The sequence below is a fragment of the Acomys minous genome, assembly GCF_964271855.1.
Source record: "Acomys minous genome assembly, chromosome: 2".
Lineage (NCBI taxonomy): Eukaryota > Metazoa > Chordata > Mammalia > Rodentia > Muridae > Acomys > Acomys minous.
The window spans coordinates 120,712,362-120,727,994 of NC_140484.1; the positions used below are offsets into that span (position 1 = coordinate 120,712,362).

At 37.3% G+C, this 15,633-nt stretch overlaps 2 protein-coding genes across 5 annotated transcripts in view; one reads left to right on the forward strand and one right to left on the reverse strand.

Moving 5' to 3' along the window:
• The window catches only part of GRM5 (glutamate metabotropic receptor 5), an 879,135-nt gene that overhangs the window by 313,545 nt on the left and 549,957 nt on the right, over positions 1-15,633 (forward strand). The window lies entirely within an intron of this gene.
• TYR (tyrosinase) overlaps positions 1-15,633 on the reverse strand; it is a 127,744-nt gene that overhangs the window by 93,285 nt on the left and 18,826 nt on the right. For 3 of the 4 annotated variants that reach the window (XM_084772164.1, XM_084772162.1, XM_084772163.1), the window contains exon 3: positions 9,183-9,330. In XM_084772164.1, the coding sequence (XP_084628290.1) occupies positions 9,183-9,330 (148 nt within the window). Of the gene's footprint in view, positions 1-427; positions 1,435-9,182; positions 9,331-15,633 lie in introns of those variants that run through there. The other variant, XM_084772165.1, reaches the window with a different exon arrangement.

Sequence of the window (15,633 nt, forward strand, 5' to 3'; positions counted from 1 at the left end):
GAGAGTCTGGGCCCTGGGGTCCTCCGCAAACTGTGGCAACAGCCAAGGAAAAAATAGGCAGTAAAAACCTTGAACCCCTACCCGGACTAGCCGATGGACATTCTCCACTGTTGAGTGGAGAAGAAGATCTAACTCTCACACAAACTCTGGTGCCCCATATTTGATCATGTCCCTTGGATGGAGATGCCTGGTGGCACTCAGAGGAAAGATAATAGGTCACCAAGGAGAGACTTGATACCGTATGAGCATATTCAGGGGGAGGAGATCCCCCTCAGACACAGACATAGGGGAGGGGAGTAGGGGGGGGAAGTGGGAGGAAGGGAGGGATGGGAGGATACATGGGATGGGCTAACAACTGAGATGTAATATGTATAAATTAATAAAAATGTATTAAAAAAAAAAGACAGTGAGGAAAAGAAAAAAAATTCATGGCTTATTTTTTCATTAATTTCTGTTAAGCACACATACATACACATGCAAACTCATACAAGCACACATACCCCTACATTTCTAAGAACAAACATATAACTGATAGGTTTGTATAATGTTGCTTGGATGTATGTTTCAATGGCTGACCATTTGGTATTGGATAAATAATCAGTGTGCTCTTCCTTAGAAAAGGGTATTTCTCCTGCTCTTGGCTTTCATTAGTCACCTACAGTTCTGTGTATACAGGTGAGGCCTCCTGGCCTGCCCCGCACTGACCACGTACTCAAGAAGGCCAATTGTTGCTGTTCTCAGACATGATTACAGAAGAAAGGGAAAAAAATTACAACTCAGAGGATCGAAGATTCAGGATACTTACTGTATGTTTGGGCTGCATGGTTACACCCATAATTTTCATAAGCATGACTACAGAAACATGAGCTGAACCAGGAGAGAGAGTATTTTATATAGAAATGATTTAAATCTCAACAACCCAGTTAGACTGGGAGCTATAGAGTATTTAGAGTTGCTAAGAATGCAAGCCCCAGAAAGGCACACAGCCATATACCAGTACTGTTCTGCAGACAATTACTGGTGACCCATGAGAAAGTATGCAAGAAGTGGGAAGATGTGCCTGTTGTCATGTGAAGAAGAATCAAGAGTGTCTGCAGAAGCCGGTATACTGTTGGCAGTAGAGTGGGCAACTAGTGAAGCGTAGGGATGAGATTCACTCTTATTATGAGCCTTTCAGTGACAGAAAGCAAAGAACTCAGCTGCTGGAAAATGTGAGAAAGACCCACCTTGTTACTAGCGAAAAATAACTGTGTCTTTGTGAGGGGTTTGGAACTTTGTCCACAGACTCCATGTTATCATGCTATAAGGTATGAGCATTTTTCCCACTCACCGGAGATGCACAAATGCTCAATTCCAGAATCCTACATAGACATAAAGCTAAAGCTTTCTTCTGTTAGAGAAGAGGCAGAACGCACACTTCAGCCAGTTTCAGTGCTGTGTATGAGAAGAACAGGGCGACCATGAGACTTCTAGTTATTGTACAAAGTGGCAAAGACGATTACCAGTGGGACAGGTGTAGAAGTGCTGAGAGTTCCATCCCCTGCGGCTGGAATGCACAAAAGCAGCATAAAATCTATGCCAACACAAAATAGGAAATCTTGTTGGTCTCAAAAATATCAGGGAAAATAGAGGGAAGAAAGGAGGGAAGGACAGACAAAGTAAAGGAGGGGAGAGAAGGAAGGAGGGCGAGAAGACAGGGATGGAAGAAGTGGGAGGGAGAGATGGAAGGAAGGACTGAGAAGTATAGAGGGTAGCAAGGAAGGAGGAAGGGAAGTAAGAAGAAAGGATGAAGGGAACAGGGAAGGCAGAAGGCAGGGAGGGAAGAAGTAATGGAGGGAGGGAGGGAGGGAGGGGGGAAGGAGGGACAGAGGGAGGGAGCGAGGGAGGGAGAGAGGGAGGGAGGGAGGGAAGGAGGGAGAGAGGGAGGGAAGGAGGAACAGAGGGAGGGAAGGAAGGACAGAGGGAGGGAGGGAGAGAGGGAGGGAGGGAAGGAAGGAGGGAGAGAGGGAGAGAGGGAGGGAGGGAGGGAGAGAGGGAGGGAGGGAAGGAGGAACAGAGAGAGGGAGGGAGGGAGGGAGGGAGGGAGGGAAAGAAGGAGGAATAATTAAAGATAAAAGGAAAGATCTAAGAATGGGAGGGAGGAAGGAAGAGGAAGAAATAAAGAAAACTAGATGATATACAAATCTAAAGTTTCAAGTTTTTCAAAATATTTAACCATGTACCAGGTTTGGGAAACACACAACTTCATTATTTTATTAGATTTTGAGTTTACAGCACTCTCACTTACTTATGATGCAAATTTCCAGGAATCTCAGATTTATGAAGGAATTTCAGTCTTAGCCATGAGCCCAAGCCCTTCATTTCTGTCAAAATCTAGCCATTAAGTTACAGAAACTAAAATCCTAACAGTCAAGGATAGGAACAGGCCTACTTTTAAATGTAATGCTGTTTTCAATGTCTTTATCTACAATGTGCTTGAGCATAGTGTTTTGTGAGAAAGCTATACATGTGCTTTAAGTGTAAAATGTAAAATCATCTTTAGTATTACATTTATTAAACTTTACCTGTTTATCTACAGAGAGTTTTTACATTCTCTCAGATTACCATCATTTTAAATGTTCTTTTCTTCTAATTTACTTTTACATAGTTTTGTACACACTTTCTTTTAGTATTTTGATTCTACTCACTTTCTTTCCTCAACTCTGCCATGCTTCACTCCCTCTTTTATACCCACACAATTTTGTGTCACCTCTATCATTTTAAAAAGATGTTCCAATCCAATGTCCCATCTCCAAAGATTCTTGGACTCATGGCCTTCCACTGGACAGTGGTCAACATACCAGGAGTTCCATCTTTATTAAAAACTTACCCCCCTTTCCTAGCTATCAGTGGCCAGTATCTTCTCCATTAGAAGTGGAACTTCTGATAATTTAATATATTTCTAGAACAGAAGGACTTATCTTCCTTATAATTATACAAACTGTAAATTTAAAATTATTAAGACCACTTCTTTTAAGTCTTTTTTTTTGTTCCTTATAGCACATAAAAAATGAGACATTATTAATCAGAAAAATAGCAGATAGAGAGGACATGCTAGAGGTAAGAAACTGGACAGCAGGTAGATCTTCAGGGGTGCTCTGCTCTCTGCTGGGTCCCTGTACACTGTATGTTACAGTATTATTCTTTGCTCACAATTCAGTGGTGTGAGCAAGGGCTCTGATGGCCTTATATTGAGAGACCTCACAGAAGACAGATCACTATGATAGAAGGTTAGTGTGTGATGTCCCTTCCCCAGAACATTTTACTCCTGGTTTGGTAAGTCCAATTAACATAGTAATGCCAACTTTGAATTTCTTCTGTTGCTTGTCTTTCTCTCCAAGATTAAGGAAATTTTACTCTTTCTTTTTCTTGTGACAAAAAGATCACATTTAAAGAAACCTTATTTTTAGAAAAAACACCTTTATTCTTTTGATCAAAATACACATCCTAAAGATGTGATTATAGAAAGCTGGCATTTCACTCTCACTTCTTGGCCACAGTAATATGTCTTTTCCCACATCCAACAGCTCTGTACTCCCCTTGTTGTTCTAGATTATGTGGCAGTTTGTGCCTCACAGATGAATCTTGGCTTGCTTCTAGAATGGAAATAAGATTTCCATTATGCATACTCGCTATCCTCTGTTTTGCCAAAATGGCATGAAGAAAGTTCATTTTGATAGTAAGAGAAATACACAAGGCATCAAAATCACATTAATAACAAACCATGGAATTAAAAATATCAGAAATAAAATGGAAAATTAACATTTCCTGTGGATATTTCATACTTTGTTAATTACTTTTTACTTAATTTTTCATTTAAGAACAATATGGAAAATTTTCATTTTAAAAAGAGCCTTCAAATTAAAGCCATGCAAATTTTTATGATTTGATTTTTAAAGCAGATCAATGTTCTTCATTCTAATGATTTTTTTCTACAGTTTCCTTGGCAAAATTCCCATAAATTGTAATCCCATTGACCTGATATTTATTATTAAACTAAAAATCTGGTCTAACATTTATTTTCCTCATTACTCTTATAATCACATCATTAAAATTTTTACTCTAATTCAACATTTTCTATTCCTATTCCTTCTCCCTTCAGCTACACCTGATTTTTATCCTTAAAACATCTTAAAAGACTAAGTGGGCCTCCACACCCAAATCAATATATTGATGTACTTAATCCTTAGAACCTCATGATGTGATTGGAGTTAAGGACAGATCAGAGACTGGCAAATAAGTTGAGTTAAATCATTAGTGGGAGCAGCAATCAAATATGACCAGTATCTGTAAAAGAACTAGATACAAGACATAGATGTGCACAGAAAATTTCTATATGAGGATACAAGGAAAGGATGGCCATGACCAAATCAAGGACAGAAATCTTCAGGGGAATTTAACTCTGTTATCATTGATTGGGGGAATTTATTCTTTGAACTATGTCAGTAGAAATGTCCGCTCTTAACCCACTAGACTGTGGTATTGTGGCAATAAAAAACAGAATTCACCTCTTGGGAAGCTATATTGATATAATGACAGACCCAGAAGTTGAGTCCAAATATTACAGAGGTTAGCTCAAACCATGACAGTTAACTACTAGCTCGGAAATTTTGTATAAATAGTTCAATTTTTCTGAGTGTGAATTTATAGACCTTTAAAAAAGTATATATACACATATAACACACACACACACACACACACATATGTATATGGAATTGCACTGCATACTATCAAGCAGGTTGTAAAATATTGCACTATGTGGTAGAACTTTCTCATTGTTCCTACCAGAATTCTTTTTGCATTCAACAATCAACTGATGAATTGAATTTCATAAAGAAAGATATTTCCTAAAACCTTTTACAAATTATTGTTTTTCCTTCTTATCCTCTTAAGTAGCCATGATAACCTCTAGTCCCATTGAATGGGATAGCAAATAAAAACAAAAAGTAGATTCCTACACTGATCATCTGTAGGCTCCCTAATCTTCTTTCCCACCTTTGTAGAGAAACTCTCACCCTGGGCCTTTTGAAAGTGTGATTTCTATTTCCTGAAACACAAGCATCAAAGGATGATCTATAGCTGACTACTTTTTTGTAATATTAATGTCAAGCAATAGCTCCCTTCGTAAGAGAGTACAGATACATTACTGCACTCAGCAGGAACAGTCAGCCAAGTGGTTCATTGTTAATTTAATTTTCTTTACCATATCATTATGCTTAACTGATTTATGTGGGGTGGGTGAGTGCTGCCTCAATTGAAAAAGTTGCGCCATTAGTACCAGAACCCGGGTGGCAGAGACAGAGGCAGGTAAATCTCTTTAAAACTGAGGCAACTGAGTTCCAGGATAACTAGAGCTACATAGTGAGACCCTTGTCTCAAAAAAATCAATAAAAACAAAGAATAAATAAAGTAAGCATCTTCCTAACGATCTTGCTTTGTAACAGTGATATTACTTATAAAAGTAGTATATTGCCTCATGAATAAAGTGAGTGGAATTGTACAGGACCATGGATTCCACCCACAAAAGTCACACACAAACACACAAAATACCTGAAAGCTGTAAGTTCATGCAGATGCTAATATATAAACCATTTTCTGGCTTAGTGTTTGAAAGATTACATAATAACAAGTATCATAGTAAAGATCATTCAAACGGACGATTTGATGTCAGGTGTGCTTAGTGTGCCTGTGATCTTAATTTTGTGATTTACAGTCTGTAGGGATCCTGTTTTCTGGCCTTCTGATTCATTGAGTACCTCTCTTGGATCTCCTGTTTGATGTTATTACAGAAGGTCTGATCTTTGCTCTTTAAGTAAGAAACACACACACACACACACACACACACACACACACACACACACACACACACACACATATATATATATATAGTCCCACTGATTCTACTTCCCTTAGCTGAATTTCCTATTTTCATGTTAAATATTCTCTACTATCTCCTGGAAATTGGCTGTTTGCTTTTGTCCCTACATTTAGTATCAACTGTCTATGGGAGGATTACCCTGCCTGTTCCCTTGAACAGTTTGGATCATGAGTTACTTTGAGAGGTAACAGTTAGGTAATAATGATGAAGACCTATTTTTCTATCTACTGCTGTCTGTGAAATATTTAAGTTAACAATATTGTAATTCCCTGAGGCGTAAATCACATTGATCCTACGGAGTTGAGAGTTTTTTTTTACATTTTAGGACATATTTTTGGTTACTTGTAATAGCAACTGATTTCTTTATCACAAGATAAAGTACAATTCAGTGTCCCTGGATGAATATTTTATCACACAACAAAATGTTATTGCTAATCCATAGTGGCTGACTGCTCCAAATTATCAATTACATGACACTTTAGGAAGTCTTAGTGGATAGTTTCTAAGTGTCATGGGCAGTGTCACATGACAGAGGTGATCAATATATAGACCCTGCCAGCAGAGAGCTCAAGATTTACTGGGAGAGGCACACATGAATCAATCTAACAAAGACTAACTATTTTCAGAGTTAAATCTAACAGGAAAAGCAGCTCCAGGAATATGGTCAAATATGATTATAATGACCCAATGGCAATTTGTTATAGGAAGTTAATTCTGATTCAAAGAAGAAAGCAAGTAACCATTTTAAATCTGGTTATAGTCCAATAACAAGAAAAGAAACACACAGAGAGGTAGGTGGCCTTCTGACAACCCATCTGATGGCAAGAGAAGACTTAAAGATATTTCTCTGAAATCTGAGATGACCTCCTTCTCTAACCCTGATATTTCTGCCTTCAGCCTCCAGTCATCAGTTGGGAAGCAATCTGCTGTTCAATTCTAATCTCAGGGACTGGTCTTGCTGCCACCCTTCTGTTAGGACTACTGAGCTGCCAATTTGGTACAGCATCTGATTTGAGGGCATATGGTTTGGGGCAGCCTTCTTAGAGAGTAGAGTGGAAGGAAAGCCTCTTTGGCAAATATATCCAAGAAGTCACTGCAGGAGAGGGAATTATCTGTGGCTGATGATCACGCCAGGTTCACTATTCCTAGAATACAGTATTTCATGTTTGCACTTAGCCAAGATTCTCCTACACTCAAAAGGCAAGCTTCAGAGAATACGTAAAGTAGTGTTACCAGTACTGGAGATCTTGAGAAAATAGCAAATAGAGACTATGTAGCCACTTTTAAATGTCCTCCTTACTCCTCATGAGAGTTAATATTTGCATACTGTGTTATAACTTATAAAATTGAGACATATTGTACTGAAGAAGGTGTTACAGGAATATAATTCTTATGTGAGGGGCCTTAGGCCCAGAAAAAGTTCACCAGTTTTCCCAGTCTCAGGTAAGAATCTCTAAGCAGCACCAGAAGCTTCCTTTTTAACTCCCAAATGTCCTTGCCTATTATGTCACAATTACCACAGAAACTGAATTCCCTGTATGTTACTTAATTTAAACATTTTAGGTTTGGTGGAACCATGTGGAGATGAGAAATATGAAGTGATTGCTACTTGCTCAAGTCTGGCATGGCATATATTGAATATATAAGTTACTTTTGTTTGCTGAATATACAAGTAATAGAATGCACGTGTACAGAGGTGTGGTTGCTTTTGAATATATAAAGCCTTGAGTTGTTATGTGAACAGCAAATGATGTTTTCATAAATGCTTTTTCTGCTCTCAGATATTTATTTACAGTCTATGCTACCCACTGATGAGGCCTTATTTTTGTGGGAAAGTCATAATTTTCTCAAAGGTTGAAAATAGAAACATTTCTAACAAATTAAATCAACAGCCTGTGTAGGAAGTTGACAGGTCCTTTTGCATGTACATCCCTCACCATGGAAGGCTTTGCCAACATGAGAAAGCATGCCAGAAGCCGAGGCTGGAGAGATAGCACATACTGTACACTAGTACTATGCTGCAGTTCGAATTGAACTTCCTAGTAGAAGTCTTTGTTAAACCAATCTATGAAGAGTAGGCTTCAAAATAAACATGTTACTAGCAATCACATTAATAAAAAGTAGTAAGAAAAAAACCAGACATTTTCAGATTATTCAAATTGCTAGAGAATAAGAATATTATTACAGCTCACTGCTATAGGGTATCTTAGGTATTAGTTCTACCTCTCAGAATTGTGACCAAAGTGATATTAGAAAATTTAGGCTATGTATGAACCCCAGAGGTTGTATAGATTTCAGCAAGTCAGCCATATTTTATCTGTGCTGATTACTGTTCACACATGGATGGTTAGTTAGTTGTATAGTTTGTTTGCTTTTTATAACCTCTTCATTCTTCATAACGTCTCCTAAAGACCATATTTAGAGATAAGGAAAACTCAGAATACCACCATGATTTGTTTAACTTCTCAGTGATATTCATTGGTGAGTTCTAAATATCAAAAATACTTTTCATCCAGTGATCCATGCTGGTAGTGACCATTCCTAACACTGTGCGGTTTTGTGAAAATTCCAAAACATTAGATAACAGTATACATTACAGCTGATTCTTTAAGTAAGGTCTAAAAGGCTATTTTGCCTAAGATCTCTAGCATTCACATATCTGTTTGTTTTAAGAATACAAAGAGCCAAATGAGTTATAAACTATGCAAATTCCTAATGTGTCTTTATCTCTTCTATGAAAACTGTCACTTTTTTGTCCTTCTGTACACAGTTGATTTCCTATGTTTATAATTTTACTCTTAACCACAAATGTCTACATGCTTTCAGTTCCTTGGCATTGGAACAACATAGCTATGAGGAATCAAGCTAGTACTTTGGAATTCTGTCCCCCCTATCTCGCCAAACTGCAGCTATTCACTGTTTAGTATTAGATTCAGATTTTATTTGCTTGTCCTAATATAATATCAAATAAAGGATACAACACTGTCCTTAGATATGGTTGACACTGACACCTCAGCTGATATTGTAGCTTAACTTGCAGTTTTCTCCTTCCTTATCATGCTTTACCCCTTACTGGTTTCTCTTTGCTAAATATTACTTTAATGAAACATTTGAACTTTAGGCCTTAGTTTAGGGTCTCTCAAGATAAAAAAAATCACCATACTTTTTAATGTTTGTTATGATAACTAAAATCCCATTTGATAGTCACATTGATAGTTCATTTAAGTACAATGAATATATAATGTATGAAGAGATGTCAACCAACCTGTCCACAAAGGCATGGTGAAGAAGAAAAATGGGATCATTGGCCGATCCCTGAACTTGGGACATCGTTCCATTCATATAGATATGCAAAGCATTGTGCATGCTGCTCTGCGAAGGATCAGCTATCCCTGTGAGTGGACTGGCAAATCCTGTTGACACAGATGGAAAACTTAAAAATTAGTTTACCTAAATTACTGAAAGTCTAAATGATTATCTCACCCTATCTGTAACTACAGAGGAAAACATAATTCTATACAAACAAAATCAATAAGAAAAGCCATTTGATATTCGGATTCCAAATTTAGAAATCTCTTCAGGACTGAAAGGTATTAGGCTGGGTATACTGTGTGATGTTTTAGCTGTTGATATAGGCTGGGCCAATATGGATGACCTCATGGTGTATTTTTGTTCAGTCCTTTGAATACTTCAAAGTCCATAATTTAAAAATTAATGTTCGCTCGTATTTACAGATAACAATATAAAAATATATAAACAACATATTAAAAATAACAACCCACAGAGAAGTCCTTTGAAGTATGTTTGTATCCTCTTGTTTTCTGGTTCTAATTAATACTTTAATTTTGGATCCTGATTCTGGAAGAAGCATAAAATGTGTGATCAAACATTGTCATTCATAGGTGATTTTTCTAGGGACATCAGATCATAATATGTTTGTTTTTATTTTTTATAGAATATTAGTTTCACAGCTAATTGTAACTCATTCTATAAAACAAAATCAAGTCCTCATCTCTCCATAAGGTCACTTTAGAAACATACAATACTCTCCACCGTACTTATTTTCTACAAGTATGGAACATTTTTCAAAGAAATTGACATTATTGATTTTGTACAGCTCAGAATCATCATATAAAATATATAAATTCCACAAACTATATAAGTATAGTTCTTTGCATTATTTGAAAAATGGGCCTAGCACAACAAGGAACTGCATACATTTATAGATTGAAACAAAGATTGGAGGAGAAGCCTATTAATTACGAGGTTTAAGATCTCTGATGGAATAGTTTACTGTCTTTCCTATCTAGCACCAAATCATACGTCATCGAGGAACACAGTCTTTATAGGAATGGTCTTCAAGTCTTTATCTTTAATCATAATAACGGCATCAAGTGAAAGCTTTAGGATTCAGTTCTTATATTGTCTCGGATATTTTTAAGTACACCTTACTTATTTTACCAGAGATATAAATAATTTTGAGGAAATAATTCAGCAATATTGCAAAGAGTATAAAAATTTAAAGGTAATGTAGCCTTTCAAAGTTAACCTCCTTGATGATTTAATACTGACATCCATATCTAAATATCAAACTCATATGTCTTAGTATTTTATCATTTCTTTTATTGCTTGTTTAAGTGTTTATTTCCTACAGAATTATTATCCTAAATGTGACAAATTTTATGCTTTTCAGGTTGGTGAAGTTTAGGGATGTACTAGTCAAATACAGTTTGTGTTGGACAGGAAGACTTGGCAGGGAGAGCAACTGATATCATTGCAGTGACAGTTCATCACCGTGCATGGTACAGTTAGAAACTGGTAAGAACATGGTTCGCAAACGTTCACAGTAAGGAATAGAAACTATATAAAGTAGCAGATAGGATGGCTAGCTTGATTTACTAATTTTATACAGTGTATACTAACACCAGAGTGTCATGTAACATAAAATATCAACAATTTTACTTGTCAATTAAAAATAAAACTAATTATCCTAAGTTTCTGTAAGCTTAATTATTAACATCACTCACTTTGGCAACATTGACACCAATATTAGGAATATCTTTGTTTTTTGTTTTTTGTTTTTGTTTTTGTTTTTGTTTTTTTTACATCATAGACATTTTCACTTCCTCTGGAAAACACCATATTATAAGTGGAAACAAGGCCATGGAAATCAATTTGGCGTTTTTTTGGAAAATTTGAATAGTTCTACCTGAAGACACAACTGTACCATTCCTGAACATAAACTCAAAAGATGTTCCACCATACCATAAGGACATTTGATTAAATACGTTCATTGGCGCTTTATTCATAATAGTCAGAAGCTCAAAACAACCTAAATGTCCCTCAGCTGAAGAATGGACAAAGACAATGAGTCAAGGGTTGGCCCAACTTGAGATCCACCCCATGTGAGAGAGAGAACCCCTATAACTGTTATTGATACTCTGTTACGCTTGCAGACAGGAGCCTAGCATAGTTGTCTTCTGAGAGGCTTCAAGCAGCAGCTGATGGAAACAGATGCAGAGATCCACAGCCAAAACAGTAAGCAAAGCTCAGGGAGTGTTGTGGAAGAGATGGCTGAGGGATTGAGGGAACCAGAGGCATGGAAGACACCACAAGAAGTAACTAGAGCCCCATGGGGGCTCACAGAACACAGACAAATGGACATAAATGGGCTGAACCTAGGCCCCTTACATATATGCAACAGATGTGCAGCTTGTCGATCGTGTGGGTCCATTAGCAATTACAGCTGGGACTGTGCCTGACACTGCACATAGCTGGGCTGCTCTTTTCTGCCCTTAGTGAGAGAGGATGCACCTACTCCTGTTGCAACTTGATGTACCAGGGTGAGTTTGTACCCATGGGGGCTTCCCTTCTATAAGGATAAGCCGGAGGAGGTGAAAGTGTGGGACTGGGAAGAGAGGGGGGAGGGGTGTTGGCATAATTTTAAACAACTATTTTTTTTTTTTTAGTTCCTTAAATCTCCTTCTCCCTACTCCACCCCAATCCTTTCCATCACTCCAACACCAGGTAGGGGAGAAAGAAGGTTACTGGGGAGATAGGAAGTAGTTTTCCTTAGCTACTTCCTGCTGTTTAGGGTCATCGAGTTCCTTGGGGCAAGTCCAATTTGGGTTTCAGGATATCTGTGATTTCTTCTTGTCACACTGCATCAACAGATCCCAGGAGCAGCAGCGGGGAAGCATCAGCAGCCTTCTTCTTTCTCAGTGCCTCCAGTCTCCCTTTGGGTCTGGCTTTTATCCCCACTGACAAAGACCGCGCCCATCACCATTTCCCCCCCATGAGGTAGTTCACAGCTGACAACCATATGTCCTCTCAGGAAGCGGTTATCAGTTGTGGACAAACTGAAACAGCCTTCATATCCCACACCTGGGATTAAAACAAAACCACATTTACATAGAAGCCCAAACTTCCACAACAGAGGGGGGCTGAGATCAGGCTGTAAAGTGAATTAAATTTAAGGTAGAAACAATATGATATTTTTCACGAAAGTAATTATACAAAGTGATAGTGAAGTCACAGTAGTTTCAGGAGACGTTCAGTTACCTCTTGGCAATTAAAGTAGTATAGTATAGTATAGAATAGTATAGAAAATACTTTCTCTGCACACTCTCTGCGCTTTGTAGTCTTCCGAGAGCATAAAGCGTTGTGTCTAGCCTTTCTGCAAGACGCTGATGTAAAAGGTTAGGTAAACATGGTTTTAACTTCTAGGCTATTTATAAGAAAGATGTACAATATTTGTCAATTTAGGTAACTTTTTGCTACAGTTTTTGTCATTGATATAATAGAGGATAAATAAACACACTTTGTAGGATGTAAAGATTAATTCTGATAGTTGGTGTAAAATCACCTCGCTTTGATCTGACACTAGTGGAAGCTTCCTGAGTAACAGCTGCCATCCCTGTGGTCTGGTTTAGTGGATATGTGAGTGCTCATTCTTGAGGCTGCTAACCAGTCATGCCTTCTCTCCGTGCAGTTTAGAGAAGTGGGCAACAAGATAGGCAGTTCTTGCCACAGATCCTACAAAGGGCCCTTAAAGGTTTCTGATGTGGTATTTGCCAAGGGGCAAGCTATTAAAGACTTAAATGATAAGAACATGGAGATAAGTCATTTTCTTTTACTTCTTAAGTGTTCATTTGGAAATGTAGGGGAAGATTATAGCTACTGAAATTATCTTTATAAAATAGAAATGACTACTCTGTCGATTGTATTTTTTGTTGTATTTTGCTTTTTCTGAAAGAAAAATCTCAATGATTTTATAAAGTGAGATATTCAAATACCATTCATGTTCAACATCTCATTTGAGTAACAGGATTACTTGACATTTGACAATATTGTTGCTGTCCCAGTTTTACTAGTGAGGAAACAGCAGTTTATAGAATTTATGTAACACATCTAAAATCAAACTAGTATTTGAAGAACAAGCAAATTAAACATAACTGTGATTGTCTTGAAACCTGTGATGTTTTCCAAATAACAGGTTGGGTTTCTTCATACAGATCAGAAATGTCTCAGAAGTGAGACCAAATAATTTACGTTGACTTTTGATAATTAAAATCAGAGTCTCAAATGCTTCTGTATTTAAAAGAAAAATGTCCAACAGAGACTGAGAATAAGAAAGATAATCTTCCTCATAAAACCTAAGTAAGACATCAAACGTGAAGTGGCCCACGCATCAGAAATCCCTTTTTTGTTGTTCTCTGGAATGAGTTTGTATACTTAACCATTTTCAAAGCCAGCAGCATTAGAGGAAGGTACAGGATGTTGAGAATGGTATTCCTATATTTCTATAGGATATTCTTATATTCCTCATGAATAGAACATCCAACAAGTCAGTAGGGACCACGTTAGCAACCCCAGAGGCCAAGATGGCTCAGAGTTCTTTGTGAAGAGCAGCAACAGTGGCTTCATGTTTTGAGATGTGTATACCTTTAAGTTCATGTGCATCATTCCTATGGGAAATTTAAGGAACGTTTCAAATGGGTGACAATGGGGAGTTTCAATTTTTCAATCCATCTTCTTTTCTCTTTTATTTCTCTCCCAATTCTCGCCTGGAGAGTTTCGGGTTATTTGTTTTAGATATCAGTGTTTATCTCTGATACCTGGAGATTTGGATGTAATTGTTTTAGAATTGAACTCAGTCACTTAGAATCTTAAAAGCCCCTAAGTGATTCTAATGTGTAATAGGGGTTGAAATTTACTGAATTTGAATAAATGGTTCTTTGTTCTCTAAACCCAGACTTATAACTCAAAATATTTATCTCTGATCATATTATTCCCTTTATGTGAACTTTCACCCTTCTATATTTTGACATTTAAAAGAAGAACCAAAATAATCCTACCTTCAAAATCTCACTGTGTGAACTTATCTTGCAAAATTCCTGCTTAGAAGTAGTAGCTACATATTTTATTAAAAATGAGTTAGCTACTATATGACAGATAATTCAGAGATATTCTTATGTACATTCTAGCGCTGGATTTGACTCATTTCTTTCCACAATGTGGGGTCATAGGTGACGTTTTTCTTACTTGATTATGCCTGTTAATTTTTTAAGTGTTGAAAGACAAGTGCCAACATTTTCACTAGAACAAAACATACTTAATTTATTTAGCTTAATTTCACCTGAAGCTGTTGTTTTTGTTTAAATTATATTAATAACTCAAAGAGATTTGAGAATAGAAATGAAGAAAGAAAACAAGACAAAATTCATGTTAGCACCTGCGAGGAGCAGTGTGGCTCTTTCCCTGACTTTCTTATTAATTTACTCTCCTAACAAGAGACTTAGCTGAAGATTATGAGTGTCAGAACTTCCAAAGGACACAGTGATTTTGAGAGATTGTATGTAGTGGCTTGGTACGTTTAAAGGACTCACAATTAATAGCATAAGTATAAAACATAGATCAAAACTAATTTCCAGTTTTCTGAAAGATGTGATCTTAAAGCTATAAATGGAATTATTACTTTTGTTTTTAGAACGCTTTTAAAAAAAATCATTTTGCATGTATGCACACGTGCACACACGCCCACGTGTGTGTGTGTGTGTGTGTGTGTGTGTGTGTGTGTGTGTGTGTGTTTTGGGTGAATATGGGTATCCCTGTTGATATCAAAGAACCAGCTGGTGTGCTTGGTCTCCCTGTCCAACTTGTATGAGGCAGGGTATTTTGTGTATCACTGCGTAGAAAGGAGATGGTCCATGGGCTTCCTAGTATCCTTGCCTCTCATCATAGGTGTACTGACATTACAGACATACAACTTCTGGCCTCTTGTGAATTCGCAAGATCTCAACTTAGTGTCTAATGCTTGTGTAGTAAGTATTTTGTCCACTTAGCCATCTCTTCTACCCTAGAAACATCTTTGGTTTAATTGCATACAAGTGTCCAATTGTAGGAAACAAACAAATCAAAGAGCCACGCATTGTAGTGTAGTGGTTGGGAAATGTTTCTCAACATGTGAATATAATGAAGTGAAAATCATGATTTTCTTTTTAGATTTGAAGAGAGTAGTCAGAGAGATAGCAGTATCAGTGGTGTGTAAGATTCAGATGCTCTCCATCTCTCTGAGAAAGACAGTCAGAAAGGAATGGAGCTTGCAAGTGTGGCAGCAAGTGCTGCAGGAAACTTTGATGCATGTTCAGTGTTGAAATGGTTTCTTCTAATTTGAGTTATTGAAAGTCATGGGGATCTCTATAAACTTACACAAG